This window comes from Schistocerca nitens, chromosome 1 (assembly GCF_023898315.1).
Source record: "Schistocerca nitens isolate TAMUIC-IGC-003100 chromosome 1, iqSchNite1.1, whole genome shotgun sequence".
Classification (NCBI taxonomy): domain Eukaryota; kingdom Metazoa; phylum Arthropoda; class Insecta; order Orthoptera; family Acrididae; genus Schistocerca; species Schistocerca nitens.
In genome coordinates, this window is record NC_064614.1 from 758,804,542 (window position 1) to 758,830,809 (window position 26,268).

Here is a 26,268-nt window from a genome sequence, read left to right on the forward strand (position 1 = left end):
CTCAGAGAGAGGAAGAGGTGTTAGTATTGTGCTATGCATAGCTTGGGGGTAAGTATTTCTAGAAGGGAAAAAAGAAGGAAAAAACATAAAGTGAAAGTGTTATGTGGAATGTTGGATGTTTTATAATCATTTTTATTATTATTTATTTGCACAACATTTTTTTATCAAACCCCTACTCTGTTTTGTCTAATTAATGTATAAAATGTATTGTATAACAGGTACTTTTTAGCTGCCTTTTTAAATAAGTGTGTTTTTGCAATTTCTTTAATCTCTTTTGGTAATTTATTGTAGATAATGCTGTTTTGAGTTTTATGTCTTTTTTTTTTTTTTTTTTTTTTTTTTTTTTTTTTTTTTTTTTTTTTTTTTTAAATGTAAGTTGAGTCTATTTCTTGTTGCATGGTCATGGACAGAGCTCCTTTATTACCAATGTTATTTTTTTGATGTGTATAACTGACTGGTAAATGTATTCACATGGAGAAGTTAAAATCCCCAGTGTTTTGAACAGATCTTTTCAATGAGCTCGACTAGTATTTTTGGTTATTATTCTTATAGCTCTTTTCTGGAATTTGAAAATTGTGTTCATGTTTTGTGCATTTGTTCCCCAAAAAATAATGCCATAGCTAAGAATTGAGTGTACATATGATTAATATGTAACTTAAAGACACTGAATGTTACACACTGATGATAGGTTTCTAAGGGCATAACACACTGATGACATTCTGTTTGCAAGTACCTTTGTGTGTTCACACCACTTCAACTGAGAATCAATATTTATTCCTATAAATTTTGCATTTGTTACACAATCTATAGAAGTGCCACCTACATTTAATGTAACATTGACATTTTTCCTCTTCAAACTGAAAGTTATGCCATTAGTTTCCTTTATCTTCAATGTCACTTTATTGCTTATTGACCAATCATAAACTTCCTTGAGATTCTCATTTGCTTTCTCAGCAAGGTGTTCTCTTGTTTTCTCACTGACTATAATATTGCTGTGATCAATGAAGAGAATTTTTTCACCATGAGTAACACTAGTGGGGAAGTCATTGATGTATATCAGGAATAGTATTGGTCCTAATATGCTACCTTGCAGAATCTCTGTATTAATGTATTTTGGTTCTGATAAGTGTTTTACTAAATGTTAGATCTATTTGATGTTATCACTACTCTTTGTACCCTGTCTGCTAGGTATGTTCGAAACCAGTCATTAGCTACCCCTCTTATTCCTAATGCTTCTAATTTATTTAATAGAATCTTGTGGTCGACTGTATCAAACGCCTTAGAAAGATCCAAAAATATGCCTGTGACACACTCATCTTTATCAAGAGCATCAAGTACAACTTTTGTGAATTCTACTATGGCTGACTCCATATTTTTGCCACTTCGGATACCGAACTGTGATTCGATTAAAAGATTGCATTTATTCAGGTAATTCATTAACCTGTCTTTCATAATTGCTTCTATTATTTTTGAGAATGCTGACAGCAGGGAAATGGGCTGGTAACTTCATGATCATTCCCCATTTACTTAATTCCAAACACACCTCCTGTAATACTTCAAAATGTTCTTCCATGTTTTTCTTGTTATTAAAATGTCATCCACATAAACAATTATTTTTTAATTTATTTCATCCCCCATAACAAAATACAAAGCCCTAATAAATTAAGCAACAGATATAAGTACAAAAAGGTACAACACAAAATTGAAAACATTGACCATTTTATAGAAATGCAGTGTATTTTCTAGAGCTTGGGCTAAACAAATTTGATGAAAGCCAGATGTCAAACTAAGCTACTCATACATTTAACACATTCAAATTTATGTAGTAGTCCATCTATATTTTCAGAGTGGTCATTCTCTCTTTCCAGAAACTTATTGGTCTTGAATCAAGAACTAGCCTGACATGTCACCTCATTTTGCAAAAATTATCAGAGGATTGTTGTATTCACTGCCACTTCTTTCTAAAATTCCCTGTGTTTTCATTTTTTGAATATCTCTCTCTACTCTTTTTGAATGAAGGAATCCCTCAGGGTTTCGTAAAAATGGTCAAAGAGGTTTAAGGTGTGTCTTACATGGATAGTTTTTGAGTCTTTGTGGTTTATCACAAAATACGCCCCACTTGGAATTCCCACAAAGCTGAGTCTTTGTGGTTTATCACAAAATACATTTCACTTGGAATTCCCACCAAGTTGCTTTTAACTGTTCTTTCTATTCAGTGTTTCAAGTTATAGCTTAATTGAATTTACAGTTCACAAGCTCCTCAATGTTTTGGTCATATGAATAAGCTAAACAGACTTCTTCGGAAAGGTGATGATTATCTCCACACACCTATCTTAAAGGTCACAATTTCCTATATCAATCAAAGCATTCATTTACTTTTACTATCTAATCCATCCACTGATGGAAATTTGATGACAATTAGGGAATCAGCAGACAACCACAATCAAAGTTTCTATTTCCAGTTTCAATAGTGAACAGCACTTGATGCTTCACCATTTTGCTGTGTCTTCCCTTTATTTGTACCCCTATTTCTGTTAATTCAGCAGCATCCTTTCCCTTCATAATTTTACATGTAAGCTTCTCCATTACTCCAGAAATGGGACTTCCTGTGTGTATTAAGCATATACCTTCCCAAACATTTATTTTCACTTTTATACACTTAAGCACCAAAGAAATTGGTACAGGCATGTGTATTCAAATACGGAGGTATTTAAACAGGCAGAATACAGTGTTGCAGTTGCAGTTGTTAGATTGGTTACTGCTGGTGCAATGGTAGGTTATCAAGATTTAAGTGAGTTTGAACATGGTTTTATAATCAGTGCACAAGTGGTGGGACACAGCATCTCTGAGGTAGTGATGAAGTGGGGATTTCCCCACATGACCATGTCATGGTTCTACCGTGAATATCAGGAATCTGGTAAAACATCAAATCTCTGACATCGCTGCAGCCTGAGAAAGATCCTGCAAGAAAGGGACCAACAATGACTGAAGAGAATCATTCATTGTGACAAAAGTGCAGTCCTTCTTCAAATTGCTGCAGATTTCAATGCTGGGCAATCAACAAGTGTTAACATGCGAACCATTCAACAAAACATCATCGATATGGGTTTTCAGAGCCAAAACCCACTCATGTACCCTTGACGACTGCATGACATGAAGCTTAACACCTCACCTTGGCCCATCAACAGCAACATTGGACTGTTGATGACTGGAAACACTTTGCCTGGTCAGATGAGACTCGTTTGAAATTGTCTCAAACGGATGAACGTGTATGGGTATGGAGACAACCTCATGGATCCATGGACCTTGCATGTCAGCAGGGGACTGTTCAAGCTGGTGGAGGATCTGTAATGGTATGGGGCATGTGGAGATGGAGTGATATGGGACCCTTGATACATTTAGATATTACTCTGACAGGTGACATGTATGTAAGCATCCTGTCTGATGACCTGCATCCATTCATTTCCATTGTGCATTCTGACAGACTTGGGCAATTCCAGCAGATAATGTGACACCCCACACGTCCAGAATTGCTACAGAGTGGCCCCAGGAACACTCTTCTGAATTTAAACACTTCCGCTGGCCATCAAACTCCTCAGACATGAACATTATTGAGCATATCTGAGATACCTTACTTCATGCTGTTCAGAAGAGATCTCCACCCCCTTGTACACTTTCAGATTTATGGACAGCCCTGCAGGATTCATGGTGTCAGTTCCCTCCAGCACTACTTCAGACATCAGTCGAATCCATGACACATCATGCTGTGGCTCTTCTGTGTGCTCGCGGGGGGCCCTACACGGTATTAGGCGGTTGTATCAGTTTCTTTGGCTCTTCAATGTATATGGACAGTCCATCTCATGACTTAATTCTTTTCCCACAGTATTTTCAAACAACAAATCATTTTCATTTTCTTTACAACTCAGTTCTTCTACATTATCTTTTTCAAAAGGTTCTTCACTTTTGGTTTTTAACACATTAACAACAACAACAACAACACCTGATCCTGCATTTGTTCTATCTTTTTCTAACTGGCCTGTACTCTAAACAAGCTGGTATTTGTTGCCCTCTTTCTGATGCTTATTGATTTGTGAGTTTTTCCATCTATTGGGTAAGAGGTCTTATGGATTTTAGCAAGCATTCTGAGAACTTTTCATTGTTACAGTTATTCCCTAAGTATCCCACATTAACCAGAAAAATTTCTCTCCCTTCCCTTCTAAGTTGATGCATAAATTTACCTGATCCATATCTTCTCCATTCTCTCTTCCCAGTTCTTTAATGACTAATAGCTGACAAGCACCGGTAGACAACATCTGTTTCCCTGACATATCTCCACTAACAAACTCAGTACACCTCATCTACATTTGTTTCAGTGTAAACCTTATCCTCAATTTTGCAGTTTTCAACATTACTATCCTTGCTTTTAATAAAATTATCATCTTTATCTTCATCATAATAACTCTCAACACCCCAATCCACAGCCTGTTCTCTCCTTAGCATGATATCCACACTTCGCTGTTGTCCAGTACTCACCTTCATTCGGACACCTTATCTCTTTTCAAATAATGTCACCTGATCAAAACTATTATGCTCAGTACTATCCTATATTGCATCTTGTACTGCATTTTCTGCCCATTTATAAAACTCTGGTAAAGTCTTCATGCCCATCTCTGCATCTCTTACATTCCTATGATCTCATTTACTTTATGGAACTTTGGTAAGCAATGATAGGGAATGACAAATGACACAGTGGTATGGACTACACAAAACACTTTATTTTATAAAAGCTCAATATGTACAAGGATACAGGACGTAACACACTCAAGTCACAAGAGCGAACTGCCCTGCTATGGTCAACCATCAGAGATAAAACTGACAGTCATTTTCTCTGGTCAGCAATGGTAACGTACCTATTCCCATAGAGCCCACCCCCCACCCCCCATCAGTGCAGAGCACAATGTGGGGGTGACAACTGATGATAGTCACAATCATGGAATAGGTGGGTGCATGGATAGTGCAGCCTGCACGGGTGAGCATGGGGTGGGGGGAAATGGAAAAGATGAATCCCCCAGTATGTGTGTGTTGGATGGAACTGTGAGGAGCTCACTGCCCAGAGAGTGCAGGCGAGTAGTGGAGATGACCAGGCAGATGTCATTAGTGAAACATGTGTGCAGAGTTGCGGTATTGATGTTAGCAGCTAAGGTGAGAACTTCCCAAAAATGGTGTACTGGGGACTCAGCTGAGACCGTGTAATCATCATGGGCCCCTATGACTGCCAGATCTTTGTCTGTAACTGTGACAGTATGATTCTCTGGGCAGAAGCAGTAGATGTCAAGTAACATCTGGGAAGGAGGGGACACAGTTGCAGGGGGAGAAGGTTGGAGAGTCCAGGGCGGGAATGGGGGGGGGGGAGGTAAGGGAAGCTACCATGGTGGTAGAGTCCGTAATGGGGGGCTTGTTGATGAGATACTACGTTGGTTTCAGTCAGTTGATAGAGGCTGTGACTGGCTTACCATTAAGCAGAACATCACAGGTGTCGGGGCTGTGTCAGAGAACTCTGTACGGGTCTGAGAATGGGGGCTGGAGTGCAACAAGGACAGTATTATCATGCAGTATGATGCGGTTGCAAATAGCTAGGTCTTTGGAGACCCCTGTGGCACATGAGTGTGGCCTTTAGGCTGCGATGCCACCTCTCAACAAGCCAATTAGCTTGAGAATGATAGTTGGTGGTTCTGTAACGAGTAATGCGGCATAGTTTACAGAGTTCAGCAAACAGTGAGGACTCAAATTGCTTACCTTGGTGTGTGGTTATGAAGTCAGGGCAGTCAAAACATACGAACCAGGGCGACAAGATAGCTCTGACAACTGTTTCAGCAGTGATGTCTTGGATGGGGGTAGCCTCTACCCAATGTTTTACCTGGTCAACAATGGAGAGGAGGTAGCTGTTGTTGCTAGATGGGAAAAGGGGACTGACCAGGTCCACATGGATGTGTTGGAACTGTTTCTTCAGTATCTGTAAAGTGCCTAATGGGGGCTGAGTGTGCGAGGAGTTTTACATCGCTGGCATAGTACAAAGGCCCTCGTCCACTTGCAGCCTCACTTAACATGGGGACAAACATAGCCAGGGTTGCCACAAGTTCTGGAAATCAGGGAATTACACATATGTCAGAAAAATCAGGAAATATCATGGAAATTTGTAAAAAACACTGGAAAAATCTTGTTTTTGTCTCAGTAGCTGAAATTTTTTGTTCACTGAGATGTCATGTATCGTCACTGGTTGGATGCAGCTGAGTACGTGTGCTGCTTCCCTGCTCCCTCATTCTCACTGCTTCTCCCCTTTCTACCACTACCCTCAGTTTTCAGTCAATGTTGCCACCACATCTTGCCACTTGCCTGGCAACTGCTGATGAGAGGTAGGAAGGCATGAGGAGGGGATTGCTTGGACCTGATGTTCAGACTGTTGCCAGCTGGAGATGGTGGTCATGTGTGTATGAGATGTGTCGGAGTGATTGTGTGAATTTGTGTGTGTTCCCATTTTTCAACAAAAGCTATGGCCAAAATGTAGTTGTGAGAGTACAATTGTCTTTTCCATGTGCCTGTCTGTGGCTCAGCGATAATCTTTATTATGAGTTGCTACCTATCCTCATTAGTATTGATTCTCAGAGTATTTGTGCAAGTTATTTGTTGGATGGATTGATCATCACACTCTCATTTTATCAACATAGTGTTTGTGACATGTGAGTAGCTGACGATCCAAAAGTGCAGGAAATTTCTGTGGGTATCTCTTAATGGTTGGGCCTGCCGATCGTCTCCCACTAATGTGAGGCGAGTTTGGTTAGTCACAAAGTTGACAACAGAGGCGTGCAGTGTTGCTGAAGTGGGTGTGGTACCAACAGAGTCAAAACCGCATGTGCATGGCTGCCGATGAACCGGGAGTAACAACTGGAGCCAAGTTTGTTTTATAAACACAGGGGCCCGGTGGCCGCTGTACCATCAGAATTGGGCAAGATGACAGTGCTCGGTGACTGTTGGTGGCTGCAGGAGGTCAGGCCCATAGCAGTGCAGCATGCATATCCATGCCATTTTTGGGAGCTTTGTTGATGCTGTGCCTATGTCAAGAAATGGTAAAAAACAGGACAGGTGGGTATTGGGAGACAGGTTACTAGTGGAAAGTACAGTCATCTGCACCTGGAATGGGTGCTTGATGATCCAGATTATCCACAGAACCTTGTTCCTCATTGTACATTGATGCACACATCTAATTTTCTATGGAGATGCTGCCACAATTTGAAAGAGGTCCCATTCTATAAATGTTCAGTGTAAAGTACCTGGTGAGAGTTGTTCTTTGGGAGAGTGGGAGAGGCATCATAAGAGCATTGTTTTGGCAGTCCCCTACTTGTCTGTAGATGGTGGTGCAAGGATGATGTCATAGATAAAGTCGGTATGCAGCATGGGTGCTAAGGTGGCTGAGTAGAGTGATTTACTTCTCGTCACCTGTGATGATGGCATTGGAGATGAACATGCTTTCGACGATCATGAACTAAGGTGCTGCTTGTCCTTACGGAACAATGGTAGTGAGAGCTGTGAAGCAGTCAACTGTTTGGTTTGGTAATGTGGTTAGAATACAGCTGTACAGTACAGGGGGAATTCCAGGTGGTCAGTGGCTGGTAATGCAGATACATGCATGGAGCGGAGAATGGATGGCCTGCTGTGAGGTGCGGGTTATACAGCATGCGCATTGGGTGGGTAAGTGTCCGATGTGTATGATAATGGTGACAATGTGGTCAGCATTGATCTGTAGTCCAGTTCATGAAAATGTTGACAGAATGCATGGGTAGACATTACACTGGTAGAGTCCATAACAAAGTCAGTTTCATTGCTTTGTTATGCTACTGCAGTTTGTGATGAGTCTGCAATGTGAGAAGTGTCACTCTCACTTTTAATCACTTGAGCAATGTACGGAGCACTGTTCATGTGTGTCTGTAGTGAGGGATGCAAGAATTCAATGAAATTTGTGGTTGGCATAACACAATGGGGATGGAAAGGCCACATTCTTGTGACATGAATTTGCACTATTTTAAAGTTCACTCAAAGTTTTGGGTCACCAATGTGGAACTCTGGTATGTAGTAATAGAAAATGGTAGATGACACACTGGTAAAGAGTACACAACACACTTTATTTTATAGAATTTTAATATGTACAAAGATACAGGTACACAACGTAACACACTCAAATCACGGAGCAAACTGCTCTACTGCTGTCAAGCATCAGAGACACAGGCACCGACTCTATGGGGCCTGAGGGGACCTGAGCCCCCTCCAGAATTCGTTTGGGGGAGGAGGGGGGGAGCTCCCCCAATAATTTAAGAAAATGATTAGTTATGTTATGCTTTGTAAAATCGCAAAATTATGTTGGAATTTTTTTATTTTCCTTGTTTGACAATAGTTACCTTTTAAAATACATTGAATCATGATAGTGTTACTGTGCTGTGGCCAAACTTAGAATTTGTCCTGGTGCATGCACCTGCTGGTAAAGTCTGGCGCCGGTGGGCCAGCACTGTGGCAGCAGCAACATCAAAAGGACTGGAGCAGAAGTGCCTGGAACCCTATGCCTCACGTCACCTTGATGCTTCGAGACATTACGAGACCATGGCTATATAAAGCCCACCCTTCTGTCACAGTCATTCAGTGTGGATAGTTTCATTCAGTGCATGCTGCAGACGTGTTTAGTGTTCTGACTTTAGTGTCTAGTGGACTTCTTTATATGACTATATTTTATTTGTTTACTTTAGTCTCTTAGTGTATTGTGAATTAAGTTTGCAATGGGTAAATTGTTTACCAAAAAGGCACACTTGGAAGTTGATGATACTGCAAGTCAACCTCCTACAATTATTGTGTCATCAACTGCTTCATCGTTTTCAGGCGAGAATAACAATTTTCTTCAAAAACAAAGATGCATTTACTTAATTTGGGTTTTCTAACTGGAAAAAGGCTTTGGAAAAATTCTGTCTTCATGAAAATACGTTTATGCATAAAGAAGGTGTTCTGAAACTAAATTCTGTCACTAACCAAAGTGTGGCCACCCAATTGAATGAATAGTTAGGTAGTGATATGAAGGAAGGATGTTTAGCTCTTGAGACAATTTTTACTACCATACAATTTTTATGCCAAAAAGGACTAGCAATTAGAGATCATGAAGATGTAAACTCAATTTTTTTCAATTGTTGGAACTCCAAAAGAATGACATACCTGAGTTTAAAGATTGGTTAGGGCATTTTGGGTCCCATGATATTCAAAATGAGATCACTGATCTGCTAGGAAAGTCTGTGTTGAGAAAGGTATTGACTTCAATCAAGAACACTGAACATTTTTCTATTATGGTTGACTAAACAAGTGATTCTTCGATTCATGAACAAGTGTCATTTTGTATTCGTACTGTCGTTGATTCCTTATTCATCAACAAAGACTCTATTGGCTTATATGAGATCACCAACACTGAATCACAAACGCTGTTTAGTATTTTAAAAGACATTTTTGCTCATCTTGATCTGTCAATGGATAACTTAAGAGGACAGTGCTATGTTGGTGCCTCGAATATGAGAGGTAAGTTCAAAGGACTAAAAAAGTTAGTTTTGGATATACAACCAAAAGCATGCTATGTGCACTGCACTGCTCACAGTTTAGACTTGGCAGCTGTAGATAGTCTCTGCCATCTTATGTCTATGAGGGATATTATGGCTTTAGCCAAGGACTTAATAAACACTGTAAAAGGCGGGACTTTTCAGAAGCATACGTTGTGAGAGTGCCAACAAACAAGCTGGTCTGCGACCCCTTTGCCCGACTCGGAATATGCGAGCTTCTAGTATCTTGAGAATATTGAGAAATTTTGAAGAACTTGTAGAGTTTTTTGAAACATTTTCTGCAGAGGACAAAACAGAGGCTACCTTGAGTCAATGTTTTAATTCAAGACTTAGTTCTTTTTATGTCTTTATTGCCATGTAATAAAGGTTGTCAATGACAAAAATTCAGTACCTTCATCGAAGTGTTACTGATCTGGAAAAAATATATGAGGGCTTAGTTTGTATATTGAATGGAAGGCATGATTGTTTTGAACACTTTTGGGAATTGTGTTTAAAAGAAAAACCTTCACAAGTTGATGACCCGACACTTGCTCGGAATCGAAGTATACCAAAGAACTATGAAAACGACAAAGCCAGCTCACTACACACTTTCAAAATCCCAAAGGAATACTACAAAGATATTTACATTGAAGTTTGTGAAACAGTGCAATCTTGCATTACTGAGGGGTTTGCCTCAACTGGACTCACACAGGTCATTGCAGTTGAACAAGAGTGCTTGCTATTAGTAAACAGAGGTGAAACAAATTTTGAAAAATCAACTGAGTTTTTCAAAAATGACCTAGACATTGAGAGACTGTGCTTGCACTTGAATATGTTAGTCAATATATCTAATAAAAAACAACTGGTCTGAAAAAACATGCGTGATGTAAGAAAGTACATTATACAAGAGCCTGCAGTTGGAGAAATGTTACTGAAGTAGTGAAGTGCATTAAGCTTCTCCAAGTAGTTCCTATCATGACAGCAACAGTAGAATGGTCATTTAGCATGCTTAGATGTCTGAAGTTATATCTCCGATCAACGATGGAACAGAAGTGATTGAGCAACTTGGGTGTTCTTCATGCCCACTGAGATGTTTTGGATGAACTGGATATCCGACCAGTCATCGACAACTTCATATTCAGTAATCCAGTCAGATGGTTGACATTTGCACCTTTCTAAAGACACTCTGGCTCTAATAATGGCGTTTAGAGCAATATTAAAAATCTTTATTAAATAGGGGATTAAATACATACATAATGTTAAATTTTCAGTTTCAAAAGATTACTACTAGTTTAGTACTGTATTACTATAATACTGAATTAGTTATTTTCAAACACTTAAATATTTTTAGGGTGTAAGACACAAAGACGCATTTAAAACCCACTATTTACATACTTTTTAATTGAAAGTATTAGGCATACTGTATTAACTGTTTTAAAGCATTAACTTTGAGATATTGTTTTTATTTAATAAACCCTGAGCCTTATTCAAAGTTAGCTTAAATTAGCTATTTCACTTATTAATCAAAGTGCTATTACTGCGCAACAGCAATATTTTATGTTTTATTCTTTTGATAATAGGTTAGGATTTATTTAAATATAATTTCAGTCTTTTCAAAGCTAAATATTTACTGCTCTGTAATAGTCTATAAGCATGATTATAGACTATGATTTTCATCATTTCTTCCCACTGTCTGTCTCTTACATTTCCATTACAATCTCTTGCACCAAGGTTCTGATTTTCAAACGTGTGGTTCCCACAATCTTTTCTTCAATAGTTTGCCCTACTGAAACCATAATTCCATCCATCATGATAATTAATTTCACTACTTATTTTCAAAGCCTTGTCTGATTTATCAACAAATTTGAACCAATTGGCCTATGAACAAGAGCCCACCATAACCTTCCGTTAAGTGCACTGGTTTGCATCACTGCATCAAAAGCTTTACAGAAGTGCCCTAATTTATTTAGCTGGTTCCTACAGAAATCCTTAAAACCATTATTCTCTCTATAAACAAGACCATTCAAAAATTCACTCTAGATTCTAGCCTGTTTTAATTCTGTCCAAACTTTATTCAAATATTTTTTCCAACATTCTTACGTGATCTCCACTGATAAAAGTTAATGTTTGCACATAACAAAGCTTGTCCTTCAAAAAACATTTTGACAGATTTCACTTTAAAATTGTCTGTCATACCAGACACAAAGTTATCTTTACAAAGCTGTAAAAAGTCAACAGAGTGAAAATTGTCACAGGGAAAACTTTTAACTGGTAAGTTGTACCATATAATGCCACTGTTTACACACATATTTTTGGTATTAAAGTTTTCTTGGATTTCTACTATCTTTTTAACTAAGACATGAACATCATTGTTTACATATATTTATACATCATCTGCCATTTTCTTTAAATAAGTTATTCGTCCCATTGGTTCATCATCTAAGTGACAGACTCTTTCTTCTACAGTATTTTATAGTTTATAATTGTTCAGTGGCCTTTTGGTAGGTTCATTAATGAATTCGTTTTCTAAAAGTATGACCCTACTTTCAGTGGCATCTACTCTTGCGTCAATGCCCTTTAAACCAGCCTCAACCCTAGATTTTATTTCCAAAGTCTATTTATTTCGTCATAGTTGGTCTTCATAACAGATTCTAAAGGGCTTTCACTATATCTTGTACTTCTGCTTTTAAGGACACATGTATGGCAAAATACATTCTTGTACTTGAAATTATATACATCCAAAAATATTACAGCTAAAATAGTAAAAATTGAGACATTTATGTACAACATAATGCTTGATATTATGTGCAAATTTTGTCTGAGAATGCACAGGATTTGAATTTTTAATTAGGATTTGAATTTTTAATTATGATTGTTTCTCTAATGTATCTTTTCTCGTAAACTAATCAAGTAATAAAATTGGAATTTCACAGTTTACATTTGTGTAAGAGGCTAAGAAAATGTGTGGAACAGATTTTTCTTTAAGGTCATAGTTGCTGTGGAATTAATGTTTTAGTTTTGTGTTACCTGGGACTGATCTATTTTTCTGAAATTTAAAGGAGAACTTTTCTCAGAGAAAAGATAACAGAAAAGTGCTGCACAGGATTATTTAGTAAGTAATTATTAATAACTATGCCAAATTTCAGTATGTTAGCTTTCATAGTTCCTGAGTAAAGGTACATCATAGTTCAATTCGCATTTAAACTTTTTATTTTATTTTTTGAAAATATTGATATACCTCAGGTGATTAATTCTGTCCACATCCGTAATCTTTATTCTCTTTCTCATCTTCCTCGAATAACCTCTTCTGCAGCCTCCTGTGTCTAACCAACTTTTCCATTTTTCCTTCTGGTGCCTGATATTTGTCTAGTCTTGCTTCATCGATGCATCTGAGTATCTTCAGTGTGAATGCACCTAGATGAAAGTCTAGTCTCTGCAGGCTTTAATCCTACCTACATTTCCACTATTGAACACTAGACAAGCATCACTTGCAGTTACCTTCACAGCAATTGAGGACACAAGGCACAATGCAAGCTGTGGTGGCTCCATAATGGTGTAGGTTGTGTTTGCATGAAATGGATTGGCTCCTTAGATGTTCGATTACTTGGAGTCCATTTGCTGTCATTCATGGACTCATGGTCCCAAACAATGATATAATTTTTATGGATGACAACGCACCATGTTACCGGGCCACAATTGTTCATCATTGGTTAGAAGAACATTCTGGACAATTCAGGTAAATGAACTGGCCAACTGGATCACCCAACATGAATCCCATCAAACACTTATCAGACGTAACTGAGAGTTCAGTTCATGCATAAAACCCTGCATTGGGAATACTTTCAGAATTATGGGTGGCTATAGAGCCAGAATTGCTCACTATTTCTGCAGGGGACTTCCAACAACTTTTTGAGTCCATGTGATATTGAGTTGCTGCATTGTGGTGGGCAAAAGGAGGTCTGATGTGATATTAAGAGGTATTCCATGATTTTTGTCACCTCAGTGTATTACACTCAAAAAGGAGCATGAGTGCACAGTCATTGCCTTAGTTCTGTACAGCTGCTTCCTAGATTAAAATTATTTATATCAACTGATACATCCAATATTTATAATAAAGCATGTCATAAAATTGCTTACAAAAAATTGCAAAATGTATGAAAAACAGTACGTATTGAAACTAAGGTCAGTGAGGTCAGTGAGTTCGAAACTGAACAGCACTTGAGAACTCTCAAGCTTTCAGCGTGTGAGTGCAAAACAATGGTACAATCCTGCAAAAATCTGAGAGAGGAAATTTCAATGCCTGTATGTTATTTCCAACATGGAATAAATGTTGCTTATCACAGAAATGTAGTAGTAATTTTGAAGTTTCTTCTGTGATTTCATATGTATAAGATGATAAGCCAACACTGAACAAAAATATCATTCTGTATTTTCTAAAAGTACAGTAAAACAAGGAAAATTATTTTGTTTTTCAAATATGAATTATGTAGCTGTGCACATTTTAGTTATTAAAATCATTAAAAAATAAACCTTAGAAGTGTACCAGAAGGAAATATGCTGTTACAGTTATTAATTATATAATAAAATACAAGCTTTGGTAGCAAGTAAGAGCTATAAATAAATAAATTTACTAATGAGAAATTTACATACTGATCCAGATTATTCACTCTTTTAGAAAAACACCAACAGTTCTGATGATAAAATGGAACTTGAACTGAAGGAAAGTAGAAATGTTATTTCCAGCCTCAACAAAACCCTCAAAAATGTATCTACTGAATCAGAAAAAAAGTAAGTACATTTGGGAAGACAGTGGTGTGTGTGTGTGTGTGTGTGTGTGTGTGAGAGAGAGTGTGTGTGTGTGTGTGTGTGTGCGTGTGTGTGCACGCACATGGGCGCACACACACACGCACTCATACATCGACTGGAAAATAAGGTGGAAGCTTGAAAGCTAGTGAAATTTCTGTATTGTTACATCTACCTATGCACCCCATGCACCATGGATCAGTTAGCACAGGTGACTGGCTACATAAGCTCATTTTTATTGTTGTTTCCATTATGAAATTCACATTATTGTAAGGGCACTTATAAGTTTTAGTAATCAGCAACAACACCTAATGACAGGAACATGAAATGACAACATAGATTTATGTAACACCCTCATTTTTATCAGTCTACATCAGTTACAGTGGGAAGGAGAAGGTTCCAAAACATGCAGTGAGTGAAGCAATGTGGAACTCTGGCTAATGCTCACCAGTAACTATTAACTAACATCAGTAGTAATTACAAGATTTACGCACAACACTTTCTTCTTTCTAAGAATATTTTAAAGAGCTCTAAGTGAGAGATCTGGACCACCTCCCTCACCCCCCCCCCCCCTCCCCTTTAAATGAAGTGACACAGGATGTAGTTGTTCTGTAGTGATACTGAAAGATACAAGGGGTGATTAAAACATTTCCATTTTAGTGTGATGCTGTGGCATATATGGAATGTAGCACAACTGTGATGCAAGTATGCAAGCACTGAGATGTGGGTAAGGGATTAGTGTGGTAATCATGCCTTTCATATGTATGTGCATTAAATGTGGAAACATGAGCTATGGCAATGTTATTACCAACTGAGTCCAGACAGGTTCAATGTGCTGATATTCTTTCATGGCTGTCAAAGAAAAAACATTGGTAGACATCCATTGGAGAATGAAGAATGTGTATGGGGCAGGATGTGTGTCAAAAACCACCATTGTGGAGTGGTAAATATCATTATAAATAACATTAAATTACAATCAGTGCATAAAAATACACTTGCATTTGCTTGTGTCATCTAAAACCCACCTAGATTGGCGAAAGTATCTTCCAAAGGGTAATGGTTTCTTAAGAAATTTGCTCAAAATTATATCATTATTAGCCCAAAAGGTAAAATATCGTCCAATCTGGTGATTTGGGCAGTGTACAGTTATGAAACCAGTTCTGATATGCAACGGCTAGGAGAGCAGAAGGGGTATGGTGGGATGACATCACATTTCCTTTGTTCATTCATTTCTAAAAGATTTTTTCAGCTGGCTGTTTGAATTCATCTGAGCACAATTTTCCCTGCATAGCCCCCCCCCCCCTTTCAACCAGAATCTATTTATGCTCTTATAGTATTATGATAAGTAAAGCCATGAATTCCTTACACAATTCAATCTTAAAATATGCATGTATTCATGCACTATCAAATGACAAAACACGAACAGTTAAAGGAAAATCATGTAATATCAGAATTCCATCTTTTGTTGTGATGCATTTTGTTTGATTTTAAAACAATGTACAATAATGAGTTTCTGTAAATTCTCCACTGAATTAGGTAGCTCTGTGATTTGCATTGCTGGGCTAGCAGTACCTGGATTCTGGAAATGAGGTGGTCCGAATCTATCCACCATGAACCTTGAAAATGATTTACTGTGGTTTCCTGTTTTCAAATTTGGCAGATGCTGGGGCTGGTTCCCTACTATAGGCCACAGCCAGTTTCCTTCTGAATTCCTTTCTTTTCTGACAGATGTAAGTTCCCTTAAAGATACAGCCTCTCTGCTTAAATGAAAAGAGCTGTATCGAAGGTGAGCCAAAGATCTCTTTGGAGACTCACGGCAGTAAAAGCCATATTTGCACTGGATTTACATTGGATCACCATTTTGTATTTGTATCTGTGTGGCTCACTTGCAGAAGAGCAATACATCATCTCTTCAAGTCTTACTACAATAAGAATGGTATTCTACTGTGAATTGTCTCATTTATAATATCCTTGGAACAATGACTCCAACCATCACAACTCCATGTAGATAAACACCACATAAATGACAACATATGTTGAATGTCATTGCAACCTCTGTCCTCAATTATTTTCTGGATGTTTTCCAATCTCTGTCTTCCTCTACAGCTGCCTCTCGTATCATATAAGTTATTCCCTGTTGTCTTAACACATGTCCTGTCATTTTGCCCCTTCTTCTTGTCAGTCTTTTTCATATAGCCATTTCCTCACCAATTCTGCAGAAAACCTCCTCATTCCTTACTTTATCAATCTATCTAATTTTTGACACTCTTCTATATCACCATATCTCAAAGGCTTCATTTCTCTTCTCTTCCACTTTCCCCACAGTTCATATTTCACTACCATGCAATATTGTGCTTCAAACATACATTCTCAGAAATTTCTTCCTCAAATTAAGGCCTATGTTTGGTACTACCAGACTTATCTTGGCTAAGACTACCCTTTTTTCCAGTGTTATTCTGCTTTTTATGTTATAATTGCTCCACCTGTCATGGATTATTTTACTGCCTAGATAGTAGAATTCCTTAACTTCATTTACTTCATGATCAGCAATTCTAATCATTATTCAGTTTAGTCTCAGTCCTTGTTTTGTATCAGTAGACTATTCATTCCATTCAACAGATCCTGTAATTCTCCACTTTCACTCAAGATAGCAATATCATCAGTGAATCTTATCATTGCTAACCTTTCACTCTTGAACCTCTCTTTTATTATTGTTATTGATTCTTTGATATATTAATTGAACAGTCTTTTTAATCTGAGCACTTCATTGATGATCATCCTGTCTATTGCCCCCTCTGGGTTCTTGTACATACTGTATATTACCTGTCTCTCCCTATAGCATTCCCATATTTTTCTCAGAATTTTTAACATCTTCCACCATTTTACATTGTTGAACACTTTAACAGGTTGACAAATCCTATTAATGTGTCCCAATCTTTCTTCAGTCTTGCTTCCATTATAAACTACAATGACACAACTGCCTCTCTGATGCCTTTATCTTTTCAAAAGTCAAACTGATTGTCATCTGACACATCATTAATTTTCTTTTCCATTCTTCCGTATATTATTCTTGTTGGCAACTCTGATGTGCGATAATTCTCCAACTTAGTGACTCTTGCTATCTTCGGAATTGTGTGGATGTTGTTCTTCCTAAAGACAGATGGTATATTACCATTCTTATACATTCTACACACCAATGTGAATAGTCATTTTATTGCCACTTCCCCAATGATTTTAGAAATTTCAATGGAATATTATCCCTTTTGCCTTATTCGATCATAAGTCTTCCAAAACTCTTTTAAATTATGACTCTAGTATTGCATCCCCTACCTCTTCCCTATTGAATGTCCCTGAACATTTTTGTACTTCCTACTCGCACTGATCAACTGAAGCATTTCTTCTTTTATGTGTGGTTTCTTTGCAAATACATTCCTTGTGTTTTAACTATGTTTTTCTCTCTCTCTGCTGTGATTCTCCTTTTTAGAGATGTTCATTCCGCTTCAACTAATCTGCCTGCTGAGCTATTCATTATCACAGAATCTATAGGCTCAGAGGACTTTGAATATCTCTTTATTCCTTAGTACTTCCATATCCTACTTCTTTGTGCACTGATTCTTCCTGAATAGTCTCTTAAACTCCAGCCTACTCTTCATCACTACTAAATTGTGATTTGTGATTATATCTACTTCTGGGTATGCCTTACAATCCAACTTAATGTTACTACCCTTGTTTTTAATTTCACTGTTGTTTGTTTTGACTTTTCTATGTGCTGAGTCAGTACTTGCAACAATCATTTCTTTTTTGATTTTTTCACATTTTTCTTGAAGCTATTACACCTTAGCTTCCACTGCATTTCCTGTTTATTTCATTCACATTCTTTATTCCTGAATGTCCCTGAACATTTTTGTACTTCCTTCTTGCACCGATCAACTGAAGTATTTCTTCTTTTACATATGGTTTCTTTGCAGTTACATTCCTTGTCTTGTAAGTATGTTTTTCTTTCTCACTGCCGTGATTGTCCTTTTTAGAGATGTTCATTCTGCTTCAACTAATCTGCCTACTGCACTATTCATTATTATGGAATCTATAGGCTCAGAGGACTTTGATTGTATCTCTTTATTCCTTAGTACTTCTGTATCCCACCTCTTGGTGCACTGATTCTTCCTAAATAGTCTCTTAAACTTCAACCTACTCTTCATCACTACTAAATTGTGATCTGTGTTTGTATCTCCTCTTGGATATGCTTACAATCCAGTATCAGACTTCAGAATCTCCTCTTGACCATATCGTAATCTAACTGAAATCTTCTCGTATCTCCTGGCCTATTCCAATTATACTTATCCTGATTGTGATTCTTGAACAGAATATCCACTGTTACTAGCTGAAATTTATTGCAGAGTTCTATTAGTTTTTCTCCTATCTCATTCCTACTACCAAGCTTGTATTCTCCTGTAGCCCTTCTTTTACTGCTTCCACTTCCAGTCCCCCATGGCTATTAGATTTTCATTTCCCTTTACATACTAAAATTACCATTCAATAATACCAAAATTACCATTCAATACAGTCCATAATTACTGTTCAATATCCTCATATATGTTCTCTATCTCTTCAACTTTCGCTTGTGACATTGGCATGTATACCTGTACTATTGTTGTTGCTGTTGGTTTGTTGTTGATCCTGATGAGAACAACCTTGTCACCGAAATGTTCATAATATCTCACTCTCTGCCCTTCCTTCCTATTTGTAATAAATTCTACTCCCATTGTATCATTTTCTGCTGCTGTTGATGATTCCCTATATTCGTCTCACTAGAAATCCTTGTCTTCTTTCCATTTCACATCACTGATACCACTATATCTAAATTGAGCCTCAGCATTTCCCTTTATACATTTTCTACCTTACCTACCACTTTCAGATATCTAAGATTCCATGCCCCTGGTTGTAGATCATTATTATTTTGTTGGTTATTCAATTTTTTTTTGTCATGCTCACCTCACCCTTGGCAGTCCTGTCACAGAGATCTGAATAGGGAACTAGGCGGGAATCTTTTGCCAATGACATTTTTAATGACAGGCCACATGTCGTGAAGATAAATGTTATGCATCTCTAATGCAGTGGTTTTCATTGCTGTCTGCAGCCTCCTGTCATTGATCATTGCTGAGTCTTTCACCTTTCAGGGGTAGGTTCCTACCCCAAGGGTCAGACAATGCCCTGAACCTCTGCATGCTCCTCTGCCATCTTTGACAAGGAGGTTGACAGAATGAAGGTGACTTCTTATGCCAAAAGTCTTCTGCTCCCATTGCTGATGACTTTTTTTTCTGAAATATACACACTGGTGAGGTTCCAATCTGGGACCTATGACGTTTTGATTTTTTTTTTTTTTTTTCATCACTGTTCTCCATATTTGATCTGTCCAGACATGCCAGTTACCCCTAGACTTCTAGACCACCTCATGGAGAAATTTATTGGCATCAACAGCTGTATAACCATGAATAAATGCAAACTCATTTAAGAGTTGCATCTGTTAGAAGTCTAGATGAAATTAATGCATGAATCGGTGTTAAGATCCCAAAATTGTATCTCATAGAATGTGTGTATTCTGTTTTCCCCCCCTAAGTAAATTCATTTGTTATAGTTTCAAGCTGACTGTTACAATAACAATTTAAAGAAAAAATTTGATCACTTGAGGAAATAGAAGAACTTTAATGAAAATTTAATACTTTAACAAAATTTGAGCTCAAATGAGGAACTGAAGATGCTTTGATGTATTGAAGAAATTCTGACTTGGTTTAAGATAAGTTGTACATTTAAATACAAGATTGTAGTAGGAGGAAGATAGCTACTGTCAAAAGAGATTTGAACACATTTAACTTTATTAGTTATTAATCCCACCATTAAAATTCTTCTGCTCTGTGACAGTGAACCTTATATGGGAAGACTGAGCTGTGTTTTGTTAGCTGAAGGGCAATACATTATATTCAAATTTTAATTTGCTTGGAAACATATTAGACCAAATAATATTTCCATAAATGCCTCCTGGAAACAAATTATGTATATAAAATTAATAAATTAATATATGTATTTTCAGCATAAAATGAAAAACATGAGGCTTGTTAAGGTCCCCTTTAACAAATGGAATCACCCCTTTAACAAAATCCTGGCTGTGTCCTTATATGAATAGTAAAGTCGCTTCTTCTTTTAGAACGAGGAAGGTGTCTCTCCTTTTCCATTTATAATATACAATTAAATGCTTACATCACATTGTAAAGCTCCTGTGCTCTCTACCCATTTATATTTTTTTATTAAGATATTATGTATTAACTTCTTTGACATGTAACAATTTAATCATAGAACCAGCAGAGTACATTAAAACTTCTCTGTAGCTCTAAAAATATATATGTTTTGCAGCAGAGACTCAGTCCAGTGTTAGCCTTGTCAAAGTTCTTAAAGGTTTTCTCCCATATTTTTGCCATGAAATGAATTTTGTAAATAGCACCAAAACATTTGTAACAGTGAAGTTCTGTGCTAATAAACCAATGTTTATAATAATTTACAAGACATTGTTAAATACATTAATACCTAGCCACCTCCAAACCATCACCTAATTTTTGTTCTGGAGTCAGTCATTCCAACTAATAGGGAATGTCGAAGTTTGGGAGTAATGGTTATCTTAATTTATTGATACGAATGAAATGCAACTATGCATTTACTTGAAAATGAAAGATAAAAATGAGTGTGAGAAGTAAATGAGACAGAAGAAAGTGATTTAATTAGCAGATACAAAAATAGAGACTGTAGCAGTGGCTGATCAGACTTAAGTGAGTAGCTGTTTATTGAGAAAGACGTAAGCAATGTTTTGGCAACCAAACACATTTCCTTCATTAAAAATTGCTGTTGGGATGACAAGCGGGGGCTGGATCATCTCACCTAAGATCTTTGGGCTTCACACACATCTCCTGTAGAGAGTAGTTGTGTTTTAAAGTATAAGGTTTCCTTTCTGTCATGGCACTCAGCTCTTTATTGGTTCATTTGGTGTCACTATAGGCATCTGTGGGTACATTTTGGTGTGGCTATGTGTGACATTGTTTTCTGAGCTCTAGAAAATATAGTGTTAGTTCAAAAACTTGTAATATCTCTGTGGTATTATGGGAGATAGTCACTGGCTTGGACTAACACAGCTGCAACATTTTTGCTGCAGCCAAATGAATTACCACATGATACTCCACTTTATCAGTGATGTGTGGCATTTTGTTTTGGTTCTTCTAACTGTGTGCTATGGTACTGTCACACAGATCTCCATATGTGTCAGGACTGTTCACCTTTACCTGCAGACAAATAAAAAAGTAATTATGTAACATTAATTTTGGAGATGATAATTAAAACTTCCTAACTACCTGTCATATGTTTTTCTATGTACCTTTTAGTAACCAACTAATTTTTGTTACTAATTGCTCATAGACACTGTTCCCCTGTGACCCATGTGCTTTTCTCCTAACCAGCACCTGTAAGGGAGATGCTGCAGTTTTTCTTCTATGTCTAGTTCCATATTGGTTTTGCAACAGAGAGAAATGAGAAATATGTTCATTATTGCATGACACAGATATCAGGGCTTGTGATCCATCAAAGCCAAATATGGATTTAGTAGCAGATGAGAGGAGATTGCTTGTAACCATCCCAACAGCATTTTATAACATATAAAGTAAGCGAAAGCCAACCCACCTATAGTGCACTGATGTGTAGAGCATAAAAACACATAACAGGAAACAATATTCACACTAGTTTTCAAGCTGTTGCTCTTTTTCTTGTAAAAGTACACTCTGACATCCAACTTACACTCACTTGGCGGCAGTAAGACTGATTACTGATTATTGATAACTGAAAGCAGTTGCTAGACCTGATACAAAGGGAAGGGACTATGGAAGAACATACAAAGCAAGATGAGGACAGTGAGATAGAGAGAGGCCGTTGTTATGACAAATGACTCAATGGCTGCACAACAAGGTAAATGAAGTTCAGAGGGGAGAGCGTATAAAAGATGTAGAGTGGAGGGGAGAGTGGGGTGGGGTGGTGGGGGGGAGAGAAGGGATGGAGCAAAAGAAGGAGAGGGAGATATAGACAAACAGAGAGGAGGAAGGGGGAAGGGTGTAAGAGGGGAGGAGTAAGAGAGTGTGAAAGAGAGAGAGAGAGAGAGAGAGAGAGAGAGAGAGAGAGCCTTGATGGTGAGGCAGTGGAAAACATGTTAGTGGAGATTTAGACCTGGGGGTTGAAAGAGTGCAGTAAACATTGCATAGCTTGGAGAAACATGTGCCAAAGGGAGTACCCAGATGCACCACACAGTGAAGCAGCTGTTCAAGTCATGTGCATTGTAGTATGCAGCATGTTTGGCAACTGGATGGTCACGTTTGTTGTTTTCTCCACAGTTTGGCAGTGGCCATTCATGCGAGCAGACTGTGGGTTACTTGTTATGCGCACATAGAATATTGAGCGATAACTGCAGCATAGCTGATGTATAGCATGGTTGCTTTCACCTGTGTGCCTGCCTTTTATTGAGTAGGAAATGCCTATGAATCGACTGCAGTAGCAGGTGGTGGGTGGAGGTATGGAACAGGGCTTGTACCTGGGCTCATGACAGGAAAATGACTAATTGGATACAGGATTGGGAACAGGGATGGAATAGGAATGGACAAGGATGGTAGGAGGTGTGTCACAGAACATTGCCTTTGGTGATGTGGGTAGGACTTCGGGTAGAATATCTTTCACTTCAGCTCATGACAAGAGGTAGTCAAAGCCCTGATATAGTTGAGCTTTTAAAGGCCAGGGTGATACTGAATGATTAGAGGAGTGCTGGTTAGCAGCTAGTCCTCAGGTTTACTTCTGTGAGAGGAGGAAATGGCACAGGAGGTCTGTACGTATGGGTGAGCTGGGTGAGATATTGTGTGTCAGTGAAGGCTCTGGTAAAGTTGGTGGTAAAGTTCGACACCTCCTACTTTACACTGCAGACATGGCATCATCTGGTGGTGAAGCTGCAGGAATACATGTTTTGATGTGGATCTTGTGACAGCTGTTGAAGTAGAGGTATTACTGGTGGTTGGTATGCTTGATATGAACATAAGCATTTATGGAGTCATCTGAAAGGTGGAGATGGACATCTAGCAAGGTGTCTCATTGAGTTGAGAAAGACCAGATGAAGTGGATTTAAGAGTAATGGTTGAGGTTATGGAGGAAAGCACAAAGATTGTCCTGGTCATGAGTCAAGAGGATAAAAATGTCATCAATGAATCTGAAGCAGATAATGAGTTTCAGATGTTGACTGGATAGGAAGACTTCCTCTAGATAGGTCTTAAATAAAATGACTTAGGATGGTGCCATGTGAGTACTGAGGGCAGTGCCACAGAATTGTTTATAGTTTTGGCCATCAAAAGTGAAATAGTTGTGGGTCAGGATGTGGATGGCTAGGAGGATTAGGAAAGAGGTGGTGAGCTTCATATCAGAAAGACATTGGGAAAGATAGTGTTACATGTTCTCAAGGACATGGGCATAGGGATATTTCGGGACAAGGATATCACATCCTCAATGACCAACAAGGAGTTTGGTGGTAATGAGACAGGAATTGTGGAGAGATGGTGAAAGAAGTGAGCAGTGTCTTGAATGTTGGATTAAAGGTTGCAGACAATAGTTTAGAGGTGTTAATCAACAAAGTTAGAGCCTCGTTCTGTGAAAGCATTGTATCCGGCTAAAATGGGATAACTAGTAGAGAGACATTTTGGGTTGGGTTTGTGGTGTAGGTAAAAGGCTGGAGTGCAGGGGATAGCTGGTGTGAGGAGGGAGATGGATTCAGGTATCAGGTATGGTGATGGACCTAAGGCCTTGAGGAACTGCTGAATTTCAAGTTTGATTTACAGGGATCTCAGTCACAAGGTTTCTAGGCACTGGTGTCAGAAAGTTGATGGAGACCATTAACCAGATAGTCATTAAGGTTCTTGGTCTCTGTGATGGATACTTTATCTGTGGGAAGGGTCATAAGGTCTGGATTGGTTTTTAGGTTACAGATAGTTGTGTGTTCCATAGGAGGGATGATGGAATTATTAGGGAGGGATTTAGGAAAGGAAGATGCGGCCATGTTAGAAGTTGGAACTCCTGAAATATTACCAGAGGATGACTGCATGGAAAGTGAGGAGGTTCATGGTTGGAGACAAGTTGGAACTGTTTTCAACAAGGTTCTGTGTGAGTTTTGGGTTGATTGTAGTCAGTGGGATGTGTGGTAAAGAAATGATTCTACTGCAGAGAACAAGCAAAGGAAAGAAAGATCTTTACAAGTACAGCACAGTTAAACCTTGGGGCATGTAAAAGGTGGAGTAAATCAGCAAATCATACATGGGGAGCTAAACATAGTTGATGGGGACTGGGGGTGGGGGAGGAGGTCGGATGAGAACTGTAGGACGTTTCTTGCTGTAGGTAATCCCATGCAGGTATAAGACAGGAGTAGCTGTAAAAGCTTTCTCAGGTGGTCCTCGGAATGCTGTTCTAACTGTTGAAGTGCAAGAATTGCTATTGCTGTGATGGCATTCAGGAAGTTGGTACTGTGTAGAGAGCCATGTAAGAAGTTAGAAGGAAGGAGATAAAAAGTTTTAAGGAAGGAAGAGGTAGTAGGCACAATTGTAAATAAATACCTTCAAGCACTAGTTGACTAACATGACAGTAAGAAACATGCACAATTGTGCAATGTGATTCTAAATAAACATGCATGACTGGCTGACAGTCAAGATGGCAACACAAATTGTTGGGGGAGAATATGTTAAAAATGACACTGGAATTAAATGTTTAAAAAGGGACTGCCAGAGCTGGAAGTTGTAATGCAGCTCTTATTAGCATGGCAGGCCATTATAACATACGGTGTTCAGACTGCACAGCAGATGGTGGCCAGTTTGTGTTTTGTATGTAAGTACTGTAGAGGAGAAGAAACTGTAGACATATTAAAGAATAAAGAATAGACTATGAGTTGTAGATAAGTAAAGAAAGATAGCAGTGAAGGTAAATGGTTATTTCACTTCTCACACCAGCTAATCCCTGCACTCCAATCTTTTATCTACTCCACAAACCACAAACTGAACCCAATATGTCTCCCTGCTGGTCATTCCATTGTAGCTGTGTAGAATGCTCCCACAGAACAAACCTCTGTCTTTATTTACTAACACCTCTAAACTATTGTCTGCAACCTTCCAGCCTACATTTAGGCCACAGCTCACTTCTTTCACCACCTCACCACAATTCTAGTCCCATTAATACCAGACTCCCTGTTGGTCACTGTGGTAGTGACTTCCTTGTCCACCAACATCTCTATGCCCCTGACCTTGATAACATGGAACACTACCTTTCCCAGTGTCCTCCTGATACCAAACCCACCACTTCTTTCCTAATCCTTCTAGCCATCCACATCCTGACCCACAATTATTTGACTTTTGAATGCCAAATCTGTAAAAAATCTGTGTCACTGCCATCAGTACTCACATGGCACCATCCTATGCCATCTTATTTATGGGCCATCTGGAGAAAGCCTTCCTATCCAATTAACACGTAAACCCCCTTGTTTCATTCATATTCAGTGATGACGTTTTCATACTCTCCACTCACGACAAGGACAATCTTTGCTCTTTCCTACATAATTTCAAGATATACTCTTAAATCTGCTTCATCTGATCTTTCTCAACTCAATGAGGCAGATGTCAGTCTCCACCTCTCAGGTGACCCCATATCAAGCACACCAATCACTAATATTACCTCAACTTCAACAACTGTCACATGGCCCATATCAAAACATCTCTTCCTGTAGCCTTGCCATCCATGG

At 38.3% G+C, this 26,268-nt stretch overlaps 1 protein-coding gene across 1 annotated transcript in view; it reads left to right on the forward strand.

Annotated features, from left to right (window-relative positions):
• Positions 1 to 26,268, forward strand: part of LOC126199029 (cingulin-like) — a 310,715-nt gene that overhangs the window by 143,861 nt on the left and 140,586 nt on the right. The window contains exon 8 of the mRNA XM_049935770.1: positions 14,296 to 14,408. Coding sequence (XP_049791727.1) covers positions 14,296 to 14,408 — 113 coding nt within the window. The remainder of the gene's footprint in view (positions 1 to 14,295; positions 14,409 to 26,268) is intronic.